Below are 21,526 nucleotides of genomic sequence, written 5' to 3'. Positions count from 1 at the left end.
ATATACTCCAGCGCGCACTCATTAACTGATCCTGTTTTTATTCTTGTCAATCTCGGCAGACCTCCCACCCGCCGCCGCCGCCGCCGGGAGGACGGTCGCCCCTGTCTGTTCTTTTACTGCCGAGTGACTGAGGAACATCGGCGGACACACTGACAGGACCCCCGAATGTTCCGTCTGCCTCAGTGCTCTCGTCTTTGTTCCGTATGAGAGCAGTGAATCCCGGTTGCCCTCCTTCCCTCTTAGCAGATTTGTACACATCTATCAGATCTATTATATCCTCCCCGTATCCGTCCATAGGAACGTTTGTAGTCATTTCAGTGAAACATTAAAGTTGTCTGTGTAGAACAGACAGATCAGCCCCATTTCGACCACATCCCATATTTATAAAATCCCTCTTCACATAGGACATAAAGAATTCATGCGGCGCTTTTTGTTTTTTCGTGTAGCGTGCACTTCTGAGCGCCACCAAAGCACCGCCATTAAAAGAGATAGAAGTCCTTCTGCTGTGTGCACCGTAAACCCTGAAGCGCCTTTTTATTAAGAGGGATAACGGGGCATGAACAGCGTTGTGTTTCTGTTGTTTGCAGCGAAATGCCCCTCTGAGTGTCGGGGGGGGGGGGTTTGCAATATAGAGCAGAAGACAAGTATGAGCATTTGTGTCTCAGAGCAGACATCCGTTTTTCTATGCATTGTTTATGACAACGGTGTGGGCTGCGTTCACGCACCGAGGCTTTGCATGCGTTTACATGTATGTATTCATAACCACACATAATCTATGCTTTATCAATGGGAGGTTTGTTTTCTTGCACTAAACCCTGGGAACATTTTGGCTCAACATTGCCCCCCCCCCCCCCCCCCCCCCCCCCCCCCCCCCCCGCTCCGCCCCGCCCCGCCCCGCCCGAAACCCAGAGGGAATTGGCCCACTGGCATTAAGATCTATTCTTTAAAGAAAACTTCAGAAATTGGATGCAGTACAAAAGAGAAGAATTCAAAAAGAGAAATATCACACAAGATCCGTGCAAAATCTGTGTGCGTTGGAAGTCTAAATTCCCAGCAGAGCAAGGTGCGAGATGCCTCGATATTTTCTTTTTAATAATTTCTTCGAGGCAATCCGATGCAACAGCCCCGTTAGACACGGCGTCTTCGCAAAAGCCTGTTGTGTTCGGCTTCCGTTTTTTCGGAAGTGTTGATTAAACTCTGTGGTCATTTTTAAAGGTTTAACCTCGTGGTGTGTACAGGGAGCTGTCATGTGCGTCCTCGTTCACATGAATGAACCGAGCGAGCAGCTCTCTCCTGCCGTGTCAACGGAATGAAGCGCTTTAGGAAGATGGGACGCACTGCAGTTGTGACCGTACTGGATTTCAATACACTGCGCAGGTCTCCTCGATGAACCGGTGAGCCGCAGTGTGTCCGTCAGGAGTTTCGCTTTGTGTTTCAGGATCTCTGTTTTTCAACTCGTACAGTCGAAATTGTCTGACATCGATTACGTCTTGCGAACGCGTCACTGTGTTTCTGCAATAATCTCACGTGTGAGTCGGCGGAATAGGGAAATGCTTTGCTGCAACCGAGGGAGCCCCTTTAGAAGTTTCTCTTTCCCCCCGAAGCTCTGAAAACCTTCAATTAGGGAATTAATTATCACTTTGCTGCAGTTGGCCTTCAAGGGAGGGACCGACGGAAAGACGCAGCGCAACTGAATGAAGCAAAAACACACATATTGTACTTGGGGATTTTTGCCGCGGGGAAATGCATTTTCGACACTGCCTAAGCACATACTACTCAGAGCCAATTCCTCTAATACACGTTATTGTCTCTCCCCCCCCCCCCCCCCCTTCCTTTGGACTACTTGATTACGCTGTCACTCCCCCGGATTCACACCGCTCCTCAGATTCTCATTGCCGTTGATTGGATTTCTTCACACTCTGTCTGATTTACTCTTCATCCAGTGTTGGATCTATCTCCACACTTCTTTTCTTTTTTTCTTTTGGCTCAGCGAGCTTAGCTCTTGGCTGTCTGTCTGGTATTGTGAAATTCATAAATGCACCAACAATGGGATTGTGAGTGTTGCCCCGTCTTTGGTGCGCGTGGCGTGCAGAACTGTAATAGATCTGTTGATAGGGGACGGCCGCGTTGAAGGGAAAGGTGCAGCGTGGGAGGGTGTCATTACATTTGCTGTAAAGATGGCCGGTCATACGCTGGTAAATATCAATTTGCAACAGTCGGTGGTTTATCCTGACATGACGGGCTTTAATTTACTTTCTTAGCGCGCCCACTTTTCTTCAGTCTGACTCGTGCACTTTGGTTTCAGGTATCGATTTCGCACATTTCCCACAGTCACTCGCTAATCCCCAAGAGAAATGGGCACGGACCTGTTGAATTCAGATAAGGAGAAAGAGGGAGACGATGTCGTGATAAGAGCGAGAGTCCCACTTGTGGCCGCGTTACATCCTGGTCCACCGATTGTCATGTTATCGGTGTAGACATGGGGATTGGTGTCTCTTTATATATATATATATATATATACACACACACACACATACAGGACCTGTTCATAATCGCTAAATGTCAGATCCAGAGAAAGGCCTCCGCTCTTTGACTCCAGGAGACCGAGCCCAAACTAACCGGTGGATGGACAGTATAGTACATGAGATCTGCACACTAAACTCCGTGAAATGTCTGGAACATTGGGTTTCCCTTAGTTTGCCGTTCAAAAATGAAGGCCTCAACCGGAGATTTTCCGATTTTTCTGAAATTTTACTTTGGGACTGGCAGAAAAAATCCGGAGCAACATTTGTAGACTTTTGCCTTCTCCCATACGACCCTTCCGGAAGAGTCCAGGAAGACGCCCGGACTTCAGTGCGCGTGCGAAAGCACCTGGATCTCCGTCGGACATTGTCGAAAATAATGTTGATTGCTGATTTGAAGTCAGTCATTCTCTCCAGTGAGGGACGAATGTTCATGTGCCCGAAGGATCCTAACATGATGCGGCACGGTCCATCTTCGGCCTGTTACCACCAATCGATATCGATTAGTATCATTAAACAATAAATCTGACGCAACAATGTAGGATGTGTCTCAAGTGTAAGTGAAGTACAACGAAACAAGATGACGGGCGAATTAGACATTATTTAAGTGGTTATCTTTAGGAATTGTAGATTGTCCATTTGTATCAGTTGCCAGCATTTTACAAGATTTGCAAAATTTTCCAATCATGTTTTTTTTTTTGCACCAGGGCCCCCCCCCCCCCCCCCCCCTCCAAAAATTCAATGTCAAAATATGTACGTTTTATTTTCACTAATTGGTCCAATCGTTTCATGTATTTTCAAAATAAAAAGTAAAGAAGTAAAGGTCAACGTGAGAAGCAGCCGCTCCCCACAACAAGAAGTCTTTTCCAGACGATGTACTCGCGACTGCTCCCGTATCCTTTGGTATAAACAGTCTCGGCGTTCGCTTCACTGGCTTGGAAAATATGAGCCGCGTCCCGTTTTAACATGATTTGTTTTTTCTCCCCCCCCCCCCCTCTTCTTTTCAATCCAAATATTCACCGTGGAAAATGAGTTATTTCATGTTACCAGTCCCAAACACAGACACTTTTGTCAGGGCCGGAGCCCGCAGAAAAAGGGAGGGCCGCTCCAAAAGAATGAAAACCACTTTCATATTTTCCTCCCATTAATTTCTGAAACTGACGCTGCTTAAAAAAAAAACATGTGGCATCTAGCACAGTTGGGCTGTTTTGATCCGAGGTGAAAGGCAGCCACCCGACACTCGGCTACCGATTCAGCCGAATCCGTCGGGAGATCCCCTAAAGCCTCCTGCATATTCTATTAAGCTGCTCATTGTTATTCTGTACCTGATTTTAATTAAGAATAGTAGGGGAACCCAACTGTGCAATTTGAGCGCGCGTCTGCGTGCGTGCGTGCGTGCGTGCGTGCTCGCGTGGTTACGTCGCTCCTGTTTGTAGCTCTCGGCAGCGCGACGCCTTTTGCCGCTCATCTACATCCGTTGATGGACACGTTCGTTCATTAGCATTCATGTGATTATAAGCTCCACTGGCGGAGCTAAGCAGATGATGTAAGGTTTGGTGAATCCGGCTAAACAGTCTTCACAAAGGAGGAATTTGGTGCCACCCCCGCCTTTTTAACTGCTTTAATTTCCCGCGGGGGGGGGGTTTGAATACCGTTTGGGGGCACGGTTACTTCAGCGGGGTCACACTTTTCCTGTTACTTCTGCTGCTTTCAAAAAGGGAAAACAAAGAACCTACTTTCCATTTGTGTAAAAACTCTTTCCGCTCTCGCTCGTGAACCGCCGGGACCTCGCCGCTCCGCCGGAAGTCATTGGGCCTCATCACGGTCCGCTAATAAGAGCTGCGATTGGCAGTAACAGCACTTCTGTCTGGTCAATAGACGGCTGCTGAGCAAGGGTGTGGAAAATGAAGATGATCAACGCTTATTCCCACCGGCCGCGTCAGCGAGTGTTCACAACAATCGGAGCTGAGGTCGCGAGGTGACGGCGTTCTCGCTCCTCTCTGCAAAGGATCAGGTTGATGGAGATGAAGGGGAAGTTCGAGGCTCTCGCTCTGTCTCTCTCCTGTGTCCTCCGTGGGCCAAAATGTCAAGTCTCAGGCCATTAGACAAAGCCGCGGGTAGATCCTCCAGCCTTTAAGACCCGATGCCTGCATTAACTCGGGGGCCGCGGCCTTCGACCTCATCTTTGGAAATGTCATCGCACATTGTCATCGAAGGATTCCCCTTCTTGAGGAGAGATAGAGAGAGAGAGAGAGAGCACGGTCGACAGTTTTACTCAAAGCCAGGCCGTGACTCCGGTTCGTCTTTATCAGGTTTTCAACCGCGCTCCCTGGATGCGTTAAGATAAGACGGCCCAATTGTTCGGTTTCCGTGACGCGATCTAATATCACGTTGTCACATGAGCTCCGGCCTGCATGTTGTGCAAAGTTTGACCTTTCATTCGGCATCAGTCATCAGCCGCGCCGTACTGTCCGCTTAGAGAACTGGATGAGCGTTGTTAATGTGTCGCCCATCAGCACACAAGCCAGATTGCCAAGCAAAATGAAAACAAAAGGACGCAGAGGACCTCTCCAATGAAACTGAGAGACACTTACAGTGTACACAAAACACTCACCGTGGTCACACGAAGCACTCTGTTTGGGAACCATCATTTAAGTTAGGTTAGCTGCGAACTGATGGAAAGATAAAATACCAACTGTATTATCTTACAATTGACAGTGTGAATAAGAACTAAATGCAGATTTTGATGTTTAATTATTACAGTAAACACCATCAACAGGTGAAGACCACTATATGTTACTGACTGCAGCTGCCATAACCTCGATGAAAATTATGTAATCGTTTATTTTTCTTGATAAATCTCAATAATCACTGACAGCCTGACATGTACGTGTCCCCCCCCCCCCCCCCCCCCCCCGAAATCGGTCAGATTGATTACTCGCACCACACTACAGCTTCTAATCATAAATAATTTTTTTCCCGCACACCGATTAGAGCTTCAGTGACTCTAATCTAAATGATTCGGTCCGAGGCTTATTTTTCTTACCTTCCCATCATTATGCGGCGGGTGATTGGCAGCTCTGATAATCAGTAATATCACTACAGGCGTGTGGCTAAGCTCACATTAGCTTCGCCATTGTGCCGAGATGCACGACGGGGAGAAGCTGTCGGCTCGGGCCGGGGGGGGGCTTATCTGAAAGTGTGATTTACCCTGCATGCCAAATCATCACTCAGCAAGTCGTCAGCATCACTTCCTGCGTAGAAGAGCACAGTGACCAGAGGCAAAGTTGCATTCATAAATAGAGAAAAGGCCTTTCTTTCAACTTAGTCACACATATTTCTGTCCATTGATTTTTCTCTCTTTCTGTCTCCATCTCTCTCTCACACACACACACACACACACACACACACACACACACACACACACACACACACACACACACACACACACACACACACACACACACATACACACACACACACACACACACATTACCAAGGAGACAACCACAGTCATCCCAGACACTCGAGAGGCCCTCCGCAGCAATAACACAGCATGATATTCTTTTTTTATTTATTACTGTGGATGGAGTGGCCGTCTTCCTTTTTGAAAAGCAACTCCCCCCCCCCCCCCCCCCGCTAATAAACTCAAGAATACCATTTGCAGTTTGCAGGCTGTAAAGAAAATAGTTGTTCTGGGAATGTTATTCTGAATATGGATTTTAAGATGTTGCTTCCAATTTACTGTCATATTTTCCGGCTTGAAAGATGAGACCAAATATCTATATCTATATATATAGATATATATATAGTAAAACCGTCTGTATTAATCACTTGTTTCCCATCTGCATCTTGAAAAATAACTATAGCTGAAAGTCGTAAAAGTACAAATGTATGAATTTAACTATGAATTCAAGTTTGAATAAAACTGGTATTAAATTATTGCTATGCCTTCACTGCAGTTAATCTGAAATGCGTGGAGGTTTACTAAAGCCACAATTTGAAATTCGTACGTATTCGTAAGCATTTCTCTACAAGATCTTTAAAAAAGCAGCAGAGTCATCCCAATTTCTTTTGAAGGTCTGACATTCAAATACTCCGCTAATCTGCTTCATCGGGACTTTGTGGGTTTCGCTTTGATCCGTGTGACTGACAGCGGACAGACAGACCGCCAGCTGTCATCGGCCTCTGATTCAGATGCGCCTGCGCTTCGACTGATGCTCGGAAAGTCCGTCACTGCGCAAATGTTTCTTTGCACTAAAAACATAAAGTGAAGGCGCTTTCTCTGAATAATTTATATTCACCAGTTAACTCCGCTCAAGGTGCAGTAAACAGACCAAAATGAGCAAATCGATATTTGGTGCGGCCACGCTTTGCCTTTAAAACATCCTCACTTCTCCCAGGTGCACAAATTGACCAAGCTCATCTGTGGATATAGTCCGTCTCTCTATCTTTTCTCAGAAAATTGCTCAGTGGGATTCACAGCCTCCTCTTGTCCCCGTCTTACAGGGATGCCCCGCTTTGGGAGCCAGCCGGCGCCGACCACCGTGCGCCTAGGGGACAGTCAGGTGATGGCGTGCGAGGTCAACGCGGACCTGGTGCCGTTCACCCGCTGGGAGAAGGACCGGCAGCCGCTGGAGCCGAGCAGCAGGCTGGTTCAGCTGCCGAGCGGCGCCCTCGCGATCGGCAACGCCTCGGAGGCCGACGCCGGCCTCTACCGCTGTCTGGTGGAGAACGTGGGCTCGTCCAAGTCCAGCGACGAGGCCCAGCTCCGGACGCTGCCAGGTAATCTGAGGCCAAATGGGAGGGAAACGTTTATTATGCAAGTGGGATTTTATAGCGGTTATTTCAGTTGTAGACTCTAGAGTCGTACCTAATAATGAGAACAATTACCCTGCTCAGTTAACTGTTATTCAGACCTTTCCACATGCGCGTCTACAGTGCCGTCATGTTTGAGCGTCTAGGCTGCTGTGGAAAAGGTCTTGAAATTCAAATTAAAATATGGTTCAGTCCTCAGTGAAGCTGTTAGGGGTCATAAATCAGAGCAACGAGACCCCGTTGGGGGTGTTCGTCTCCCTTTGCTGGGTCGGATACAGACGGGGAAACTACTTCTGCGTCGAAAGGAAATTGAAAGAAGTTTGCTTTGAATGGCATCTTATGTAATGGCATTAGAAATATATTCCTAGTTATTTTGTTTCTTTTGAAGTCGCCACAAAAATCAGCTTGAAAATGAGGTCACTTTGGAGAGAGGCCCTGAGAACGTCTGTCTTCAGTTTGGATCCTGTCTCAAAGCTTTGAGGGAGGATAATAAAAAGATGACAGTTTTGCAGTTTCCTCGCCAAAGTGCTGTGTGTATTCGGGGGTCCCACATGTCCTGCTAGTTACTCAAACGATTAAGTTGTGAAGGGAATTATGCGGGATTACTTCGAACTGCTGAGGAGCCGAGACGTGAGCCGACTCGGGAACGTCAACATGGACGTTGTTCACCGGACCGCTGTCGGTCGGGGTGTCAGGAGCGACTGTCCCGCAGACCTTAACCGCAACCTTTTCTTTTGTGTCTCCGCCCATCGCAGAAACTGGAGAAGACCGGAGGCCGGAGTTCCTGGTGCAGCCCGCGCCCGTGACCAAGGTGCTGGGCGCCGGCGTGCTGCTGCCCTGCGTCGTCTCCGGCCACCCTGCGCCGCACGTCAGCTGGATGCTCGGAGACAAGACGCTCCAAGAAAGGTACGAGCGCGAACGTAGGCTTCTTTAGGAATTGAAAAAAAGGCATAAGATGCGACAAATATTCTTCAGGGCCACGCGAGAGAAGGGGCGCTTTGCCCTTCCTCAAACCCACCTTTTCAACAGCACCCCCTACCCGTCAAAGTTGCCGGGAGCGACTCCGAAGTCCTCCTCTGCTGTGCTTAGTGTTCCCTGGCATTCGCGCATTCCTTCCTGCTGAAAAAGCCACTCACGGCGCAATGTTTGCCTCCTTTGTACCCGCTGCCTCTGGCCTCCGAAAAGCAAACCTCTTAGTCCCGGCCCCCTGCTCCCCGAGGTGTTAATGCCATTCTGCCACTGCTACCCAGAGAGCCCCGGAGGGAGACCTGGATGTGCCAACACAGCCACTTCAGCTGGGAGACAAGGCTGCGTGTTTGCCAGCTGAGGAGGAGGAGGAGGGGGCGGGGGGAGTTCACAAATTAAGAGCCGAGAGAAAGTGTCACGGCGCCTTGTGCTCTCACTCCTCCGGCTCTCATTAGCTCGGGCACGGCGGCTCGAAGATCCCCTCGGAGAGAGTCGCGTCGGACGTGGGAAGTTTGACTCGCCCCAATCAAGGCAGCGCTTTGTTTGCCTCACCCGCGTGTACCAGGTCCAGGGCAGTAACAACATTGCCGCGTGTGGGGTCGAGAGACGGGGGGTCCCCAAAGGGGGCTCATTCGTCTGAATCCAGCCCTGGAATGGGATTTCTGGGAAATGAAATGTGAGGTCACCACGAGGCCCCGCGTGGCATGAGCTTGAATATCAGCGGACCCTCCAACGTGTCGTTCTCTGAGGCGCGGCTCCACATTTGAAGTTCAAATGTCTTTGACACTTGGAATTGTCCATGATGACCTCTGACCTCCAATGGGAGCTGAGTGAAAAGGAACTTATTAATCCACCTTGGTATTGATTACTCAACACACTAACCAGTGTGCATACTGTACCTGCCCACCCCTCCCCGGGGGTCTCTGTTGGTAATTAGCCAGCACACTCTGACCAACGCCCGCCTCCCGAGCAGAGAGGGATTGTGCGGCGACTACATAACTGAGACTGTTTTTTTTGATTTTGAATACGACATTGACAATTAGAAAGAACAGCGGCGGAACCTTCTCCTTTTCTCCCGAGAGTCGCCACCCTGTCCCTCTCCGGCGTTACAAGGGAGACGGAAGAGCCGCTGTCAATTAAAAAGTGCTGCGTTATGCAGCGCAAGGCGGAAGGGGGGGGGGGGGGGGGGGGGTGAGAGGAAATCGGGAAAAAAAGGAGCGTCTAATTGGTCTGTGGTGCGCGGCCTTCAAAGCGGCGACGCCGAAGCTGCAGGCGCGTGAGATGAAAGTTTGTGAAGATGTGTCACAGCCACCGGTTGGAGGCGCGGCGACTCGCCGACAGCTCGGGGGGATTTCTGCTGCCGATGCTCCAGCTTGAACCTTTCTCCCTCGTTTTCTTTCTCGCCCGGGGGGGTCTCGCCTTCCCAATAACAGAAAGCCAGTCCCGCCCTGAGTGACGGATAACGCTGGTGATTGAAAAAAACCAATGCAACTTGAAACCACCTCATGTCCTCGCCTTTGAAGGGGCTTCGGAAGACAGGGATTTTTTTTTGCGACTGGTTTAACCCCCCCCCCGATTGGGCCCGGGACTTTTGGTCGTTTCTGACGTTGGGCCCGGATTTTCTGAAAGCGTGATGGGAAACCTCCAGAGCCGCCTGCGGCACCTTCCGTCCGCCACGATAGCTTTCAAACGTTTGAGATATTTGGGATTTAAAATCAAGACGATCGCGTAAGTACTCTCCGAGCGGAACCAATGAGAGGGAACATAATTATATCATTATATTAATAACATCCTGTCGGGCGTGATGCGCCATCATTTTTCATATCTCGTCCTGCGTGCGTGTTTGAGCTTAGAGGAGAGAAGGATAGATTCTCCTCCTCGGGCGAGTGATGCAACCAAAATCCCCAAAATTGGTGAGGACTTTCAAACTTTAGACGATACCAATTATGGGATGTGTAATTCCCCCCCCCCCCCCTCGCAGAGGCCACGTCACAGTGTCCGCTCGCCCGCGGACGGAAGCGCTTCTGTTCATCCCACAACCGAGCGTGGGCGGACGCGCACCACGCATTAGGAAAAAAACGCGACAACGACCTCGTGACCTCAACAACAAAAAAAAAATCGCTCACAAACATCCCCGCTCGGACACGCAGACTCGGCTCGGAGACACAAGTCGCGTCTTTGCCGACTCGCCCGTACCCTCGCAGAACGCGGAAGCCGTGAACTGACCGTAATTCCTGTCACAGGCCGACCGCCTCCTCACAAGTACTCGAGGGAAACAGGGGAGTCCTTCGAAAAGTCTCTTCTTTCTTTTTTTTTGGAAAGGTGCCACGTCAAGTTTTTTTTTTTACCGTCGTGAGTCATGAGAGTTCTGCCTTTGAAGGGTCTCATTAGCATTCTACTCCTGGAACCTTTCGACGACGGACATTCTCTTTCTGTATCACCTGCCCGTATCGCCGGGGAGGACCTGACGGGCTGCCACGACTCTCTCTGATGTCCGCGACGACGGATGGGGACAGAGGAATCCCGTTAAAAGAGTGGGATGTTAAGTTGATTTCTCTCAACTTGTTGAGTTACTGTACTTTTCTCTCTCTCTCTCTCTCTCTAAAAAAAACTAAAAAGGCTCGGTGGAATAGCAGCGTGGGAATGGGTAAACGTGACTTGTCCCGTGAAGCGCTTCGAGTGGTCTATATGACTGGAAAAGCGTTATGTAATTACAAAAACACTGGATTGTCATCATGTCCCGCCTCCCGCGTGTCTTTGACTGTTTTCTTTCGGTTTGGTGTGAACGCGGGCGACCCGGCACGGTCTCCTCCTGCGTTGGCCACACGTGAAAGGCGGAACGCCGGAAAAGAGAGTTCGCGTCTGAAAACGGCTTCAGTAGTCTCATCACACGGCACAATGCTTCTGCGTTCGGAGGTGGGTCACAGTGTCACGGTCCGCGACAGAAACACCACAGTAGACTGTGGACTACACGATGATTGAATTCACTTTTCCGACTGACACCGCAATAAAATTCGAAACCCAATTTTGCGGAGGAGAGTGAGTGTGGACCCATCCATCTTCTCTGTGCTGGGAGCCAGGGCTATCTGAGGGGGGGTGTGATTAATCTGCTACAATGCTCCCGACACCTCTTTAAGATAATATCCAAACAGTTACAAGCTCACTGACGTGAGACAAGACAAACGTCCTGGTTTGCCTCGCCGTGTCGTACGCCCATCGCGGGTTGGATCACAAGCACTTGTTGTTAGAGAGGAAGACTCCAAGAGTCTGACATGCAAGTATCTCTGTCAGAATATTTTGAGGGGGCGTCCCAAGGTGCTTTCCCCTCGGCGTTATCCATTTGCACTTAAAAACAGATTTTACACTTGGCTGAGGCGGGATTTGTCGTGTACAGAAACAGGCCTGGCAAATGAGTAATGATGGAGATAAAGGTAGAGACCAAAGATACTGGAGCAGCAGATGAAAACAAATCGGATCTATGTGGAGCGACGACCAGATCGTTACTTTACGTTACTGAAATTAAAAACATGCAAACAAACATAAATTCTTTACCTCAGTTAGGTTTCCCACAATTTGTGGCAATTTTCTTTCGCAACGTTTGGATGGTAAACCCACCTGAAGACACGCAAAGATAAAATAAGCATATTATTTTTGCCAGACTTTGAATTTGACGATCCCAACAATAAATCTATATATTGATAATCTGAAAACCCGAATCATTTACATTTGTTTTTTGTGTCATTGGTTAGTGTGTTAATATATCTTGTGTGAAGATATCTCCACACAGTACCATGAATGGCAGATTGATATTGATTATTATTTGTTACACTTTACAACTTATTCCACTATAAAATGCTTTTTTTTTTTTTGTTACTCACCAGTGTCGTGGTCCGGGGCCCCCAGATTAATTTGGCCTCTAAGCCAAGAATATAACCAAGGACACCGAGCTCACCATTCATTCTGATTACACTCAGCAACACGATAACAGAATATTAACTCTTTAAAGCCGCTCAGTCCACACGTGGAAAAATCCATTCTTAACAAAAAACGCCCCGCGAGTCATTGACGGCATCCTCAGGTGAGCAGCAGCACAAAGAAACGGGCCTTTGTATTTGTCACACACACACACACACACTGGTCCCGATGACACTCGTGAAAAGGGACAGTCATCTTTTGTTCTTGGGAGTATCACTCTCTCACCTAATAGAATTCCCCCAGCAGTCAATAAAAGGGATGAATTATGCATGTCGGGGCCGGCTCCTGGGAATTGACAGAGCATGTAAATCAACCCTCCATCCGACGGCTCCGAGCCGTCCGTCTCCTCACCTTCATTTAAATATGATTGTGTGTATTGCGCTTACTTGCGTGTGAAGGGAGAAGCGCGGTGTGGGAAAATTTGTTTCTTGCGATTGGACTGTCGTCGGGCGCCACGTCGGCGCAAACCCTCGCGCGCACACACACACACACACACGTCTCGCATGCAGGAACACGCACGTCCTCATCTTCCTCCCTGTTCTTGGTGAGAGAAGAAGAGGAAAAGCACAGAATTACATGCAGACATTAATGCATAGGCACACTTTTATCCATGGGAGCCAAAGGTAACATGAAGGAAATCGCAAAGAAAAGGCTTTTCCCCTGTCAGCCATACTATAATATGTGACTGTTTAGAGAGACTGTCTCTCTAAACAATCCCTCTCTTACAGTGATGAACTGCAAGTCTCTCAGAATAGATATCATCAGACCTCATGCTGTGTCAGCAGGTGTAAATTAAAAACCATCACACGTAACTTTTTTAACTGATATTCCTTTAAAATACATTCTCGGTAATATGTGCAAATTGTCCTATTTAAAAACCAGATGCATGAATAAAAAGAAGAGCAATTTTCTCAAAAAGCTGTTTTACTGTTAGTTTTGAAGTGGGAAAAAAAAAATCGAATGTGTTTTAATATTGGCGGTACAGGCCCCAGAGCTGCGTTTTCAGAAATTAAACGTCTATCATAAACAAACAGCAGGTAATTCCAGTCATAAGCTGCATCCATAAATGGGGTTAGATGTTATGAAATTCTTTCTTACTTCATGACATACATCACCATGACTCTTTTGTGAAATTGCCAGTTCACAACAGTGGGAACGCCGGGCGAAAAAGTAATAATGTGGAGCACCGAAGCACCAGCACCTTTTTATAAGGGCTGTTTATCAGATGTTTTGATAGCTGTGGAAAATGCCGAATGCAACGCGGTAGAAATGATTTGACTTCTCTTTGAAAACACAACACGACTGAGCAAATACCATTTCAATTTTCATCAACGCTAAGGGATGCAATTTCATTAGTCCACTTCATTTTGCCCGGTTGCCATAAAGTGACCCTCATTAACCTTTAACCTGCTTAATCTCTGTGCGTCCCTCGAGTGCAGTCACAGTTGCTTTTGCACCCACGTCCACGTCCACGACCGATGTCACCGATTTTTGTATATTTCATAACCATTTTGAAGACATTCTGCACCACTCGGCAAAGTAAATGAGATCAAAAATGCGGTTCGCGGCAACTTTTCGTCCTCTCGAAGAGACACTGTGCAACGCGGATGAGACGTTGACAGTCCGCGACTTTTACTTCCTCCTCTAGTCAACGTAACTATTAGCCAGGTTAAATGGCAAATGTCTGTCAGCAGCCAGCGATAATAGGCCTCCTGTTTTTTTCCTTGCAGGTGTCGTACGAGAACAAGTCAGACCGCAGAACACAATGGCATCTTCTCAGCGCAATATCAGGGAGTGAGCGTAGATAATTATAGTTTCTTGTCGTGTACAGTAAGCGTGCGCGTGGAAGTAAAATCCCTGCCACCTGTACAACAGCGTCGCTCCTTTTGTGGATTTACAAAGCCTGCACTTTTTGCAGGAGGTGTAAGTTAAACTTGGTTTTCAAGTTTTTACTGCTGCAGTTGCAGCTGGTCGGGATTTGGTACTGGACTATGTTACGTTTAAATCTGCTCATAATATTTTTGTAACAGGCAACAGGCAATAAAGCACTGGTAGACAGAACTATAAAAAACACCTCTTCCTATAAAGAAGCTTCACTACAGTAAAGGGCTTAGAGACAAACGTGAATATGAAGAGCTCCACATGTTTCCCTCATTTGGAGAAGTTGTAGCGTGTACAGTGAGTACCCAGCGCACCGCATTCCTTCTGATACACACGAGGCCCGTTTGGTCAGAGTTCTGCTGAAGAAGTCAAATTTCTTCAACACTGGTAAAGTGATAGATGGCGGCGGCGGCGGCGGCAGCGGGTTTAGGTAACGCAGTGGTTTTTTTCGCTGGCATGTGTTGCTGAGAAAACAGGACGAGCAGCATAGTTTTCTTGGCGGCGGAGCATGGGAAGTCTCCCGTTATGGATGTCCCTGTAACTCCAGCACATGGCAAACACCCACACACACACACACACACACACAATCTCACGAGCACAAGCTTGTTTTCTGTCATAACGTCTTTTCTTATTCTTATTGCTTGTTTATTTTTTTTAGGAGAAATTAGGAGAGGAGGAATACGTCGGCCATCGATTCGAGCAACTGTCGGTTGCGTGATTTGTTTTTAGTTTTTCCAAATTCAGTTCGAGTCTTGTGATGCACATATTGAATTTTACCTCTAAATGATAAAACTCAGATAGAACAAGTCACCTGTGACGCTTCAACGTGGCACCTCACCAGACTTTATGTGCTTTATGTGTCTTATTTAAAGGGGCCTTATAATGCGGCGTTGTGTTTGTCAGCATGAAATAACACCGGGGCGAAGCTGGGTTCACAATTGTAAAGTATATCGTGTGAGTTATTCGCTGCTGGCTCCGTGGTGATGTGCACTGATCGAACGATCGGTTTATTCTCGGGGGGGGTAAGAAGCAAATAAAGTCAGGTATGCACGAGTTGTTTTTGTCTCCTGGGCCTTGCGGCTTTTCATTACGAGCCAGAGGGAAACCATGGCTGAGTCACTTAAGGAGCCCCGGCCTGTGCTGCTGGTTCTCACGTTCATTTATAGTTGTTTGTCTACTCCTTTATTTCCTCAGCTCGTCCCGCTTCCCCTCTTCTCCCCCTTGTCTCTAGCATTTGTCTCCCCATATCTGAACAGGAGTAGTAGAGGGAACAAAATGTTGTGGCGGCCAGGGGCGGGGGGGGGGGGGGGGGGGGGGGGGGGGGGGGGGGGGGGTTGGAAGCGGGACAAATCATTCCACTCTGCAGTCTGTGGCTGTAAAATGAAATCCCTCTCCTTTTCTGCGCACCTTGAACATGATTCAAATTCATGGAACAGTTGTGATTATTTTCTGGTCAAAAGGGAGGCAGGGAGGGACGGGACGGGTCGGGACGGCGGGACGGGTCGGTGGATATATTTGTATAGAGAGAGCGGGAGGAGGGTAGGGAGTTGTAAAAGAATGTTATTTGAACAAAGAAAAAGAAGAGGAAAGAGAGATCGAACCAAGAAAGGATTCACGATTGCTGCTCTGGCCGTTAATAATGAATTCCCCCCCTCTCTTTCTTTGGTTGTTGTGACAGTTGGGCTTCCACCCGCCTCCCCCTTGTGCGGCAGATAGCACGACCCGCGGCCAACCGCTGTCACAGCGTTGCTGATTGCTCCGCGACAGCATAGTCCACTGCTGCCGCCATCCGAACACGAGCATGCCCACAGCTCCTCGGTGATCTGGAGCTTCCCCCTTGCCCTGGTGTTCCGACCTTGCCACCGGTCTGTGTCATGGAAGACTGAGTCACCACTCATACATACCAAATGTGTCCCCCCATCCTCCTCCTCCTCCTCCTCCTCCTCCTCCTCCTCCTCATTCTCCTCATTCTCCTCCACATCCTCCTCCTCCTCATCCTCATCCTCCTCCTCATCCTCATTCTCCTCCTCATCCTCCTCATTCTCCTCATTCTCCTCCTCATCCTCCTCATCCTCCTCCTCCTCCTCCTCATTCTCCTCCTCATCCTCCTCCTCCTCATCCTCATCCTCCTCCTCATCCTCATTCTCCTCATTCTCCTCCTCATCCTCCTCATTCTCCTCCTCATCCTCCTCATCCTCCTCATCCTCCTCCTCCTCCTCCTCCTCCTCATTCTCCTCCTCATCCTCCTCATCCTCCTCATTCTCCTCATTCTCCTCCTCATCCTCCTCATCCTCCTCCTCCTCCTCATCCTCCTCCTCCTCATCCTCCTCCCCATCCTCCTCCTCATCCTCATTCTCCTCATTCTCCTCCTCATCCTCCTCATCCTCATTCTCCTCATTCTCCTCCTCATTCTCCTCATTCTCCTCCTCCTCCTCCTCCTCATCCTCCTCCTCCTCCTCCTCCTCCTCCTCCTCATCCTCCTGGAGTGGGAGACCCCTGCATGTTGACAGGACATTCTCGACACCTTCCCTGGCCCAGTTACACACGGGAGAGGAGCAGAGGGAGGACGATGGTTTTCTTTTTCTTTCTTTTTCACCACAGACAGTGGAAAGTTTTAGCTTTCGGAGGAGGAACTAGTTGAATCGTTGATACGTGCGTGCGTGTGTGTGTGTGTGTGTGTGTGTGTGTGTGTGTGTGTGAGAGAGAGAGAGAATGCAAATGTCTGCAAATGTGACACCAGACATTTTCCAGAACTTTTCCTTCCAGGCCCCTTGAGTAAAACTTCCAGAAATTGAGCCCATGTGAGAAGATTCACCTGAATGTTACGGAAATGTTCCTGTTGTTGTGAACGCGTCTGCTTTGGACAATCTCCGGCTGCCTTCTTCACATGTGAACGGCATCATTTATCCGGACAATTTTCCAGAGCTCATGTCTGAAAACAGCTCACGTCCGCCCGACATATTTCCCCCGCCATCTTGCGTGTTTCCTGTACGGGCAAAATGTACAAGATGTCGCATCCTCGCGGCAGCCGCCTCGTCTGGATCCAAGTGTCCGCAGAGCTCCCTCGCAATATCGCCGTGTGTCTTTCGGGCCAGTTGACTTCGCCTCCCTCGAATCGCGGCCTATAAACAGTCGCACATCCCTTGTTCGACAGGGCACTTTACCCGTTGGAGCTAAGATTGACAATATGAGACAACAACTGTGCTGCATGAGCCGCCTTTCTAGTGAAAAGGGGGAAGCCGCCAATGCCCTTTGCGGTGCGCGAGGCAGTGAGGCCAAAGAATCTGAATGGCTGCCGTGGTGAGACGAGCTGCGGGGAAGCCTGGAACCTGGAACTGGGAGGGGGGGCGTCTTTCAGAAGCATCTTTCATTTCAGCGGGGCATTTGACTTGCAGGCGCACGGGAAGTAATCGATGTGCAGCGGGACGAGGGTGCCGCTCCGACGCTCCGACAGACAGACGGACACCGACACGCAGACAGACAGACAGACAGACAGACAGACAGACAGACAGACAGACAGACGGGCAGATGGTGTCAGAAGCCGGTGCTGCCAAATCCAGAGCTCTACAGGCAGGGAGACGGAGACGGACAGAGCTCTACAGGCAGGGAGACGGAGACGGACAGAGCTCTACAGGCAGGGAGACGGGGGGAAAAAAAGCATCTTGTGTGATCGCTGAAGCCAAATCAGTCTGTGGCACAGGCGTGCACTCCTCGCTGCTCTGTGCAGGAGCCATTCGTGCACTGGTGTCGCTCTCCTCGGCCGCATGTCGCCCGCTGCGAATCTCTTTGGAGTCTTTACATCGTGCCGCTGACCCCCTGCGTCGACGCCCCTCCCTTTGTGAATGCACAGTTCTGTCTTTAAGTTGTTGACGTTATGTTATTCCTTCCCCCTCTCACCCTCCTCGCGCTGCCCTGCTCCACCGGTTGTCGTGTCAGGTCGGCGGGTTGCTTTCACAGTTTTTGAGTCATCTAGTGCTAACACACAAAGATGTTTTGTGCTCTTAACATTCGACTACAAACAATGCAATTGGAAGAGGGAACGGTGCTTGGAGCCTTTATGGGGAAAGTAAAAAATATCACCGACTTTATGAGGATGAAAACTTTGCCTCTGATGGAAACTCTTGTCACTACCAGACGGAAGCAGAAGATCTTGAAGTCAGGAATCACTTCTCCTTCATGTCGTGTACATATATACGTGTCGCTGCAGTTAATGAAGAGCTGATGAAAGAATATGAAAACATTTGTTGACGCGTTGAAACAACAACAGCGGCGATGACACTGTACACGCTACTGTACACCCCCCAGCTGCAGCTTCAATACATCCGCCACTCTAATGTATAATCTAAGATGGTGCATACTGAATAAAACAATAATGACATCTGCCCATATGTACATGTGACCACGAGGAGGATCACTAAAGTTTTGCTTTTATTTTTATCCGACTCAAGTTATATAACCAGGTTTCATGATTGTTGCGATGAATTGCATTCTTTTCAGGGCAGTTGACTTGGCTTTTAGCATATTTTATTCATTCGGCGAGTCGGTAAGATGTGACGGAGCAAAAGACGCAAGTAAGAGATGTGGGGTCAACCTCGGGTCAGTGGGGGAGCGCCGCGCCCCGGAGGCCGCTCACCCCGGAGCAGAACGTGCTTCGTAGAAATGGACTGAAATGACTTACTACATAATTTATAAGTCTGGAAATAAAGAAAGACAGCGAGGCTCAAGTTCAACTCCGTCCAGATGCTGCTATTGCGTCTGCCGCCTGAATTTTAAAAGCAACCAGACGAAAAAGACTCATTTTTCTTCCTACCCCTTTTTCCACAACTTCTCCTTTTCTTGCTTTTCCAAATCCAGTGACGGCCGCCTGGAGGTTCTCGCAGGAGGCAGTCTGCAGATCTCCAATCTCACCGAGGAGGACGCCGGCGTCTACACCTGCGTGGCGGACAATTCGAACGCCACCATCGAAGCCCAGGCTCAACTCACAGTGCAAGGTACCCGCCCGCCCGTGTCGATCGGCCCACTGGGTCGGACGTATTTATGTGGAGTAGCACATTAAAAACTACAGGAGTTGAGCCAAAGTGCTTTACACGCGTGGCGAATTGAAAAAAGATACAGTGATGGAGAAAAAGAAGGTGAAAACGGGAAGGGGAGGATGCTCTCCAGAAAGTGAATGAGATGAAATAAAGACAAACAGTAACAGAATCAGGCGGAATTTGAAATTGAAGAATTGACAAAGCCTGGTGTCTTTCAGTTTTTAGATGCGAATGAGAGACTGAGTGTAAAGACCAGAGTCTTCCAGGAGCACACAATCATAACGGAGCCAGAAGTACAGATCAACAATTATGCATATCTAAGGTACATACAGTGTATGAGGCATTGGTGCAGTGGAGGAGAGCGGAGTCTCATCAGGTCTGACTGAACTCTCTCACCATCCCTCTGTCACCTCACAGTCTAATTTCACCTGATTTGTGTTTTGCAAAGTAGCTTATTAAATATCCCCCGAGGACCCATATCCCAGCGCTGAAACAAAGCAACTGGCAATTTGAGTTTGAAATGAAACCGTTTGATTTCTCGCACGACGCAAATGATGTGGAGAAAGTCGCCCGCGGCTGTGATGAGGCCTCGAGGATACGGAATTTCGCCACTTCAGGAGGCGGCATATGGAGGGCTTGCGCTTGTTTATATCTGCTATTTCACATCCACCCCACACAGGAATAACAGGAGAGAGGGAAAAAAACTGAGCCGCACATGTTGCTGGTAGGAAGAAAATATGGACAGGTTGTGGAGTTGGAGGATGCTGAGAGAGAGTAGCTGTCACTTTTAGTTGCCAGACAACATAGTGAGAAGGTGCACATACAGTGCAACACTGCTACAGAAACGAAATACGTGTGTCTTCCAAGTGCAAATTGATTTAATGAAACTAATCACACTTAGTTTTTTTATTTTTTTTTATATATATTAGGTGAATGTGAGACGGAATATGTTTTTGTTCCCTGTTACATTCCAGCATTTTATTCCTGTTGAAATGTCTGTAATGTAGTTGTCTATAGTTATAGTTGAAAAATGTTAACAACAAATGTCAATTTATGGATTCATTTCAAGTTGAGTCAACTCTTTTTGACGACACCGGGCTGCTGATGCCGTCTTATTTATTACTCAGAATTCAGTGCGGATAGACAGATTTTTTTTCAGAAACATTTGCATGAAACTGCTAAAGCTGCTAAATCCTGAATTGATGCTGACTACTTTCCAAGTCCCACTTATTAGGCAATATGAACCTAATTTGCGCCAAGACTTGTCTGTAACAAACCCATAAATAAGCTCACAGCACTGTCAAATGCAAAAATTAAATCGGTGAAGCGTAAAAAAAGAAAAACATGTTAAAACACAACTGGGATGTACCGATGTGATATCTCATTAAAGTCCACAGACATCACAAACAACTTTTTTTTTTAAAGACTATCCGAAAGAAGGAAACTAATATTGAGGACATGAACTTTGACATGCAACCTTTTTTTGGGCTCCTCCCCTTCTCCCAAACAGGCGTAAAACTCGTGTATGAATTTTCCCACTGTCATTAAACACTGCATCTGTCACCATGTGCTCCTTCCTGATGTGATGACAGAGGTTGAGGCAGGTCACAGTTGTTCAATTCTGCAGGGGCGGAGAACAAACAAATCGAACACCTTATATCATAAATGGTGTTTGTTTTCCATTATGTGGGGAAGGAAACATACTCAACAGACTACATCTCTTCATTTTCCCTCTATCAAAACTGTAAAACGGCAAATTTAAGCGTAGAAGATCAGGTGAGTGGGTCAGTTTACAGCTTTACATGTGGTTGTAACTCAGAGGACACTTACTGAGGAAACATAAATTGTAATTATTTTATAGAAATCAAAACTACACGCTGTTACTGATATAATAGTTTAAGTTCCAGCAAATGTCCCTATTCATTGCATTTTCTTTTTTCCATTTTTCTCTTGACAGTCAGTTTCTCAAATAGTAATAATCTCTTTGATAGCAAAAATCAAACTAAATCAATCATCCACAACATATTTAAACTATAAGAAAAGTCTCAAATGATTCGAATAAAATCATTACGTTGGATCTACAACATATCAGACATGCCCACAGCCTTTGTGCTGTAATTACCGTTGTTAGACCGTGTTGGTGAGAAACAAATGAAATCACAAGTCCCTTGTGGACCTTTTCCAGCCGAACCCACGTGACAGGATTTGGTGTGAAACAACTTGCGAATGGGGAAACACCCCGAGGCCCGTTCCGGGGGGTTCATTGCGTTTCACACACGGCCACATCGTGCCATGACTCCATACCTGTCTCCCCACATCCTTTCATCCCTT

At 48.0% G+C, this 21,526-nt stretch overlaps 1 protein-coding gene across 10 annotated transcripts in view; it reads left to right on the top strand.

The window, feature by feature from the left end:
* Positions 1 to 21,526, top strand: part of neo1a (neogenin 1a) — a 151,607-nt gene that overhangs the window by 75,672 nt on the left and 54,409 nt on the right. For all 10 annotated transcript variants that reach the window (XM_035628085.2, XM_035628077.2, XM_035628083.2 and 7 more), the window contains exons 3-5: positions 7,032 to 7,307; positions 8,096 to 8,246; positions 19,017 to 19,153. In XM_035628085.2, coding sequence (XP_035483978.2) covers positions 7,032 to 7,307; positions 8,096 to 8,246; positions 19,017 to 19,153 — 564 coding nt within the window. The remainder of the gene's footprint in view (positions 1 to 7,031; positions 7,308 to 8,095; positions 8,247 to 19,016; positions 19,154 to 21,526) is intronic.

The sequence above is a fragment of the Scophthalmus maximus genome, chromosome 4 (genome assembly GCF_022379125.1).
Source record: "Scophthalmus maximus strain ysfricsl-2021 chromosome 4, ASM2237912v1, whole genome shotgun sequence".
NCBI classification, from domain to species: domain Eukaryota; kingdom Metazoa; phylum Chordata; class Actinopteri; order Pleuronectiformes; family Scophthalmidae; genus Scophthalmus; species Scophthalmus maximus.
This window is presented reverse-complemented; position numbering and strand designations above follow the sequence as displayed.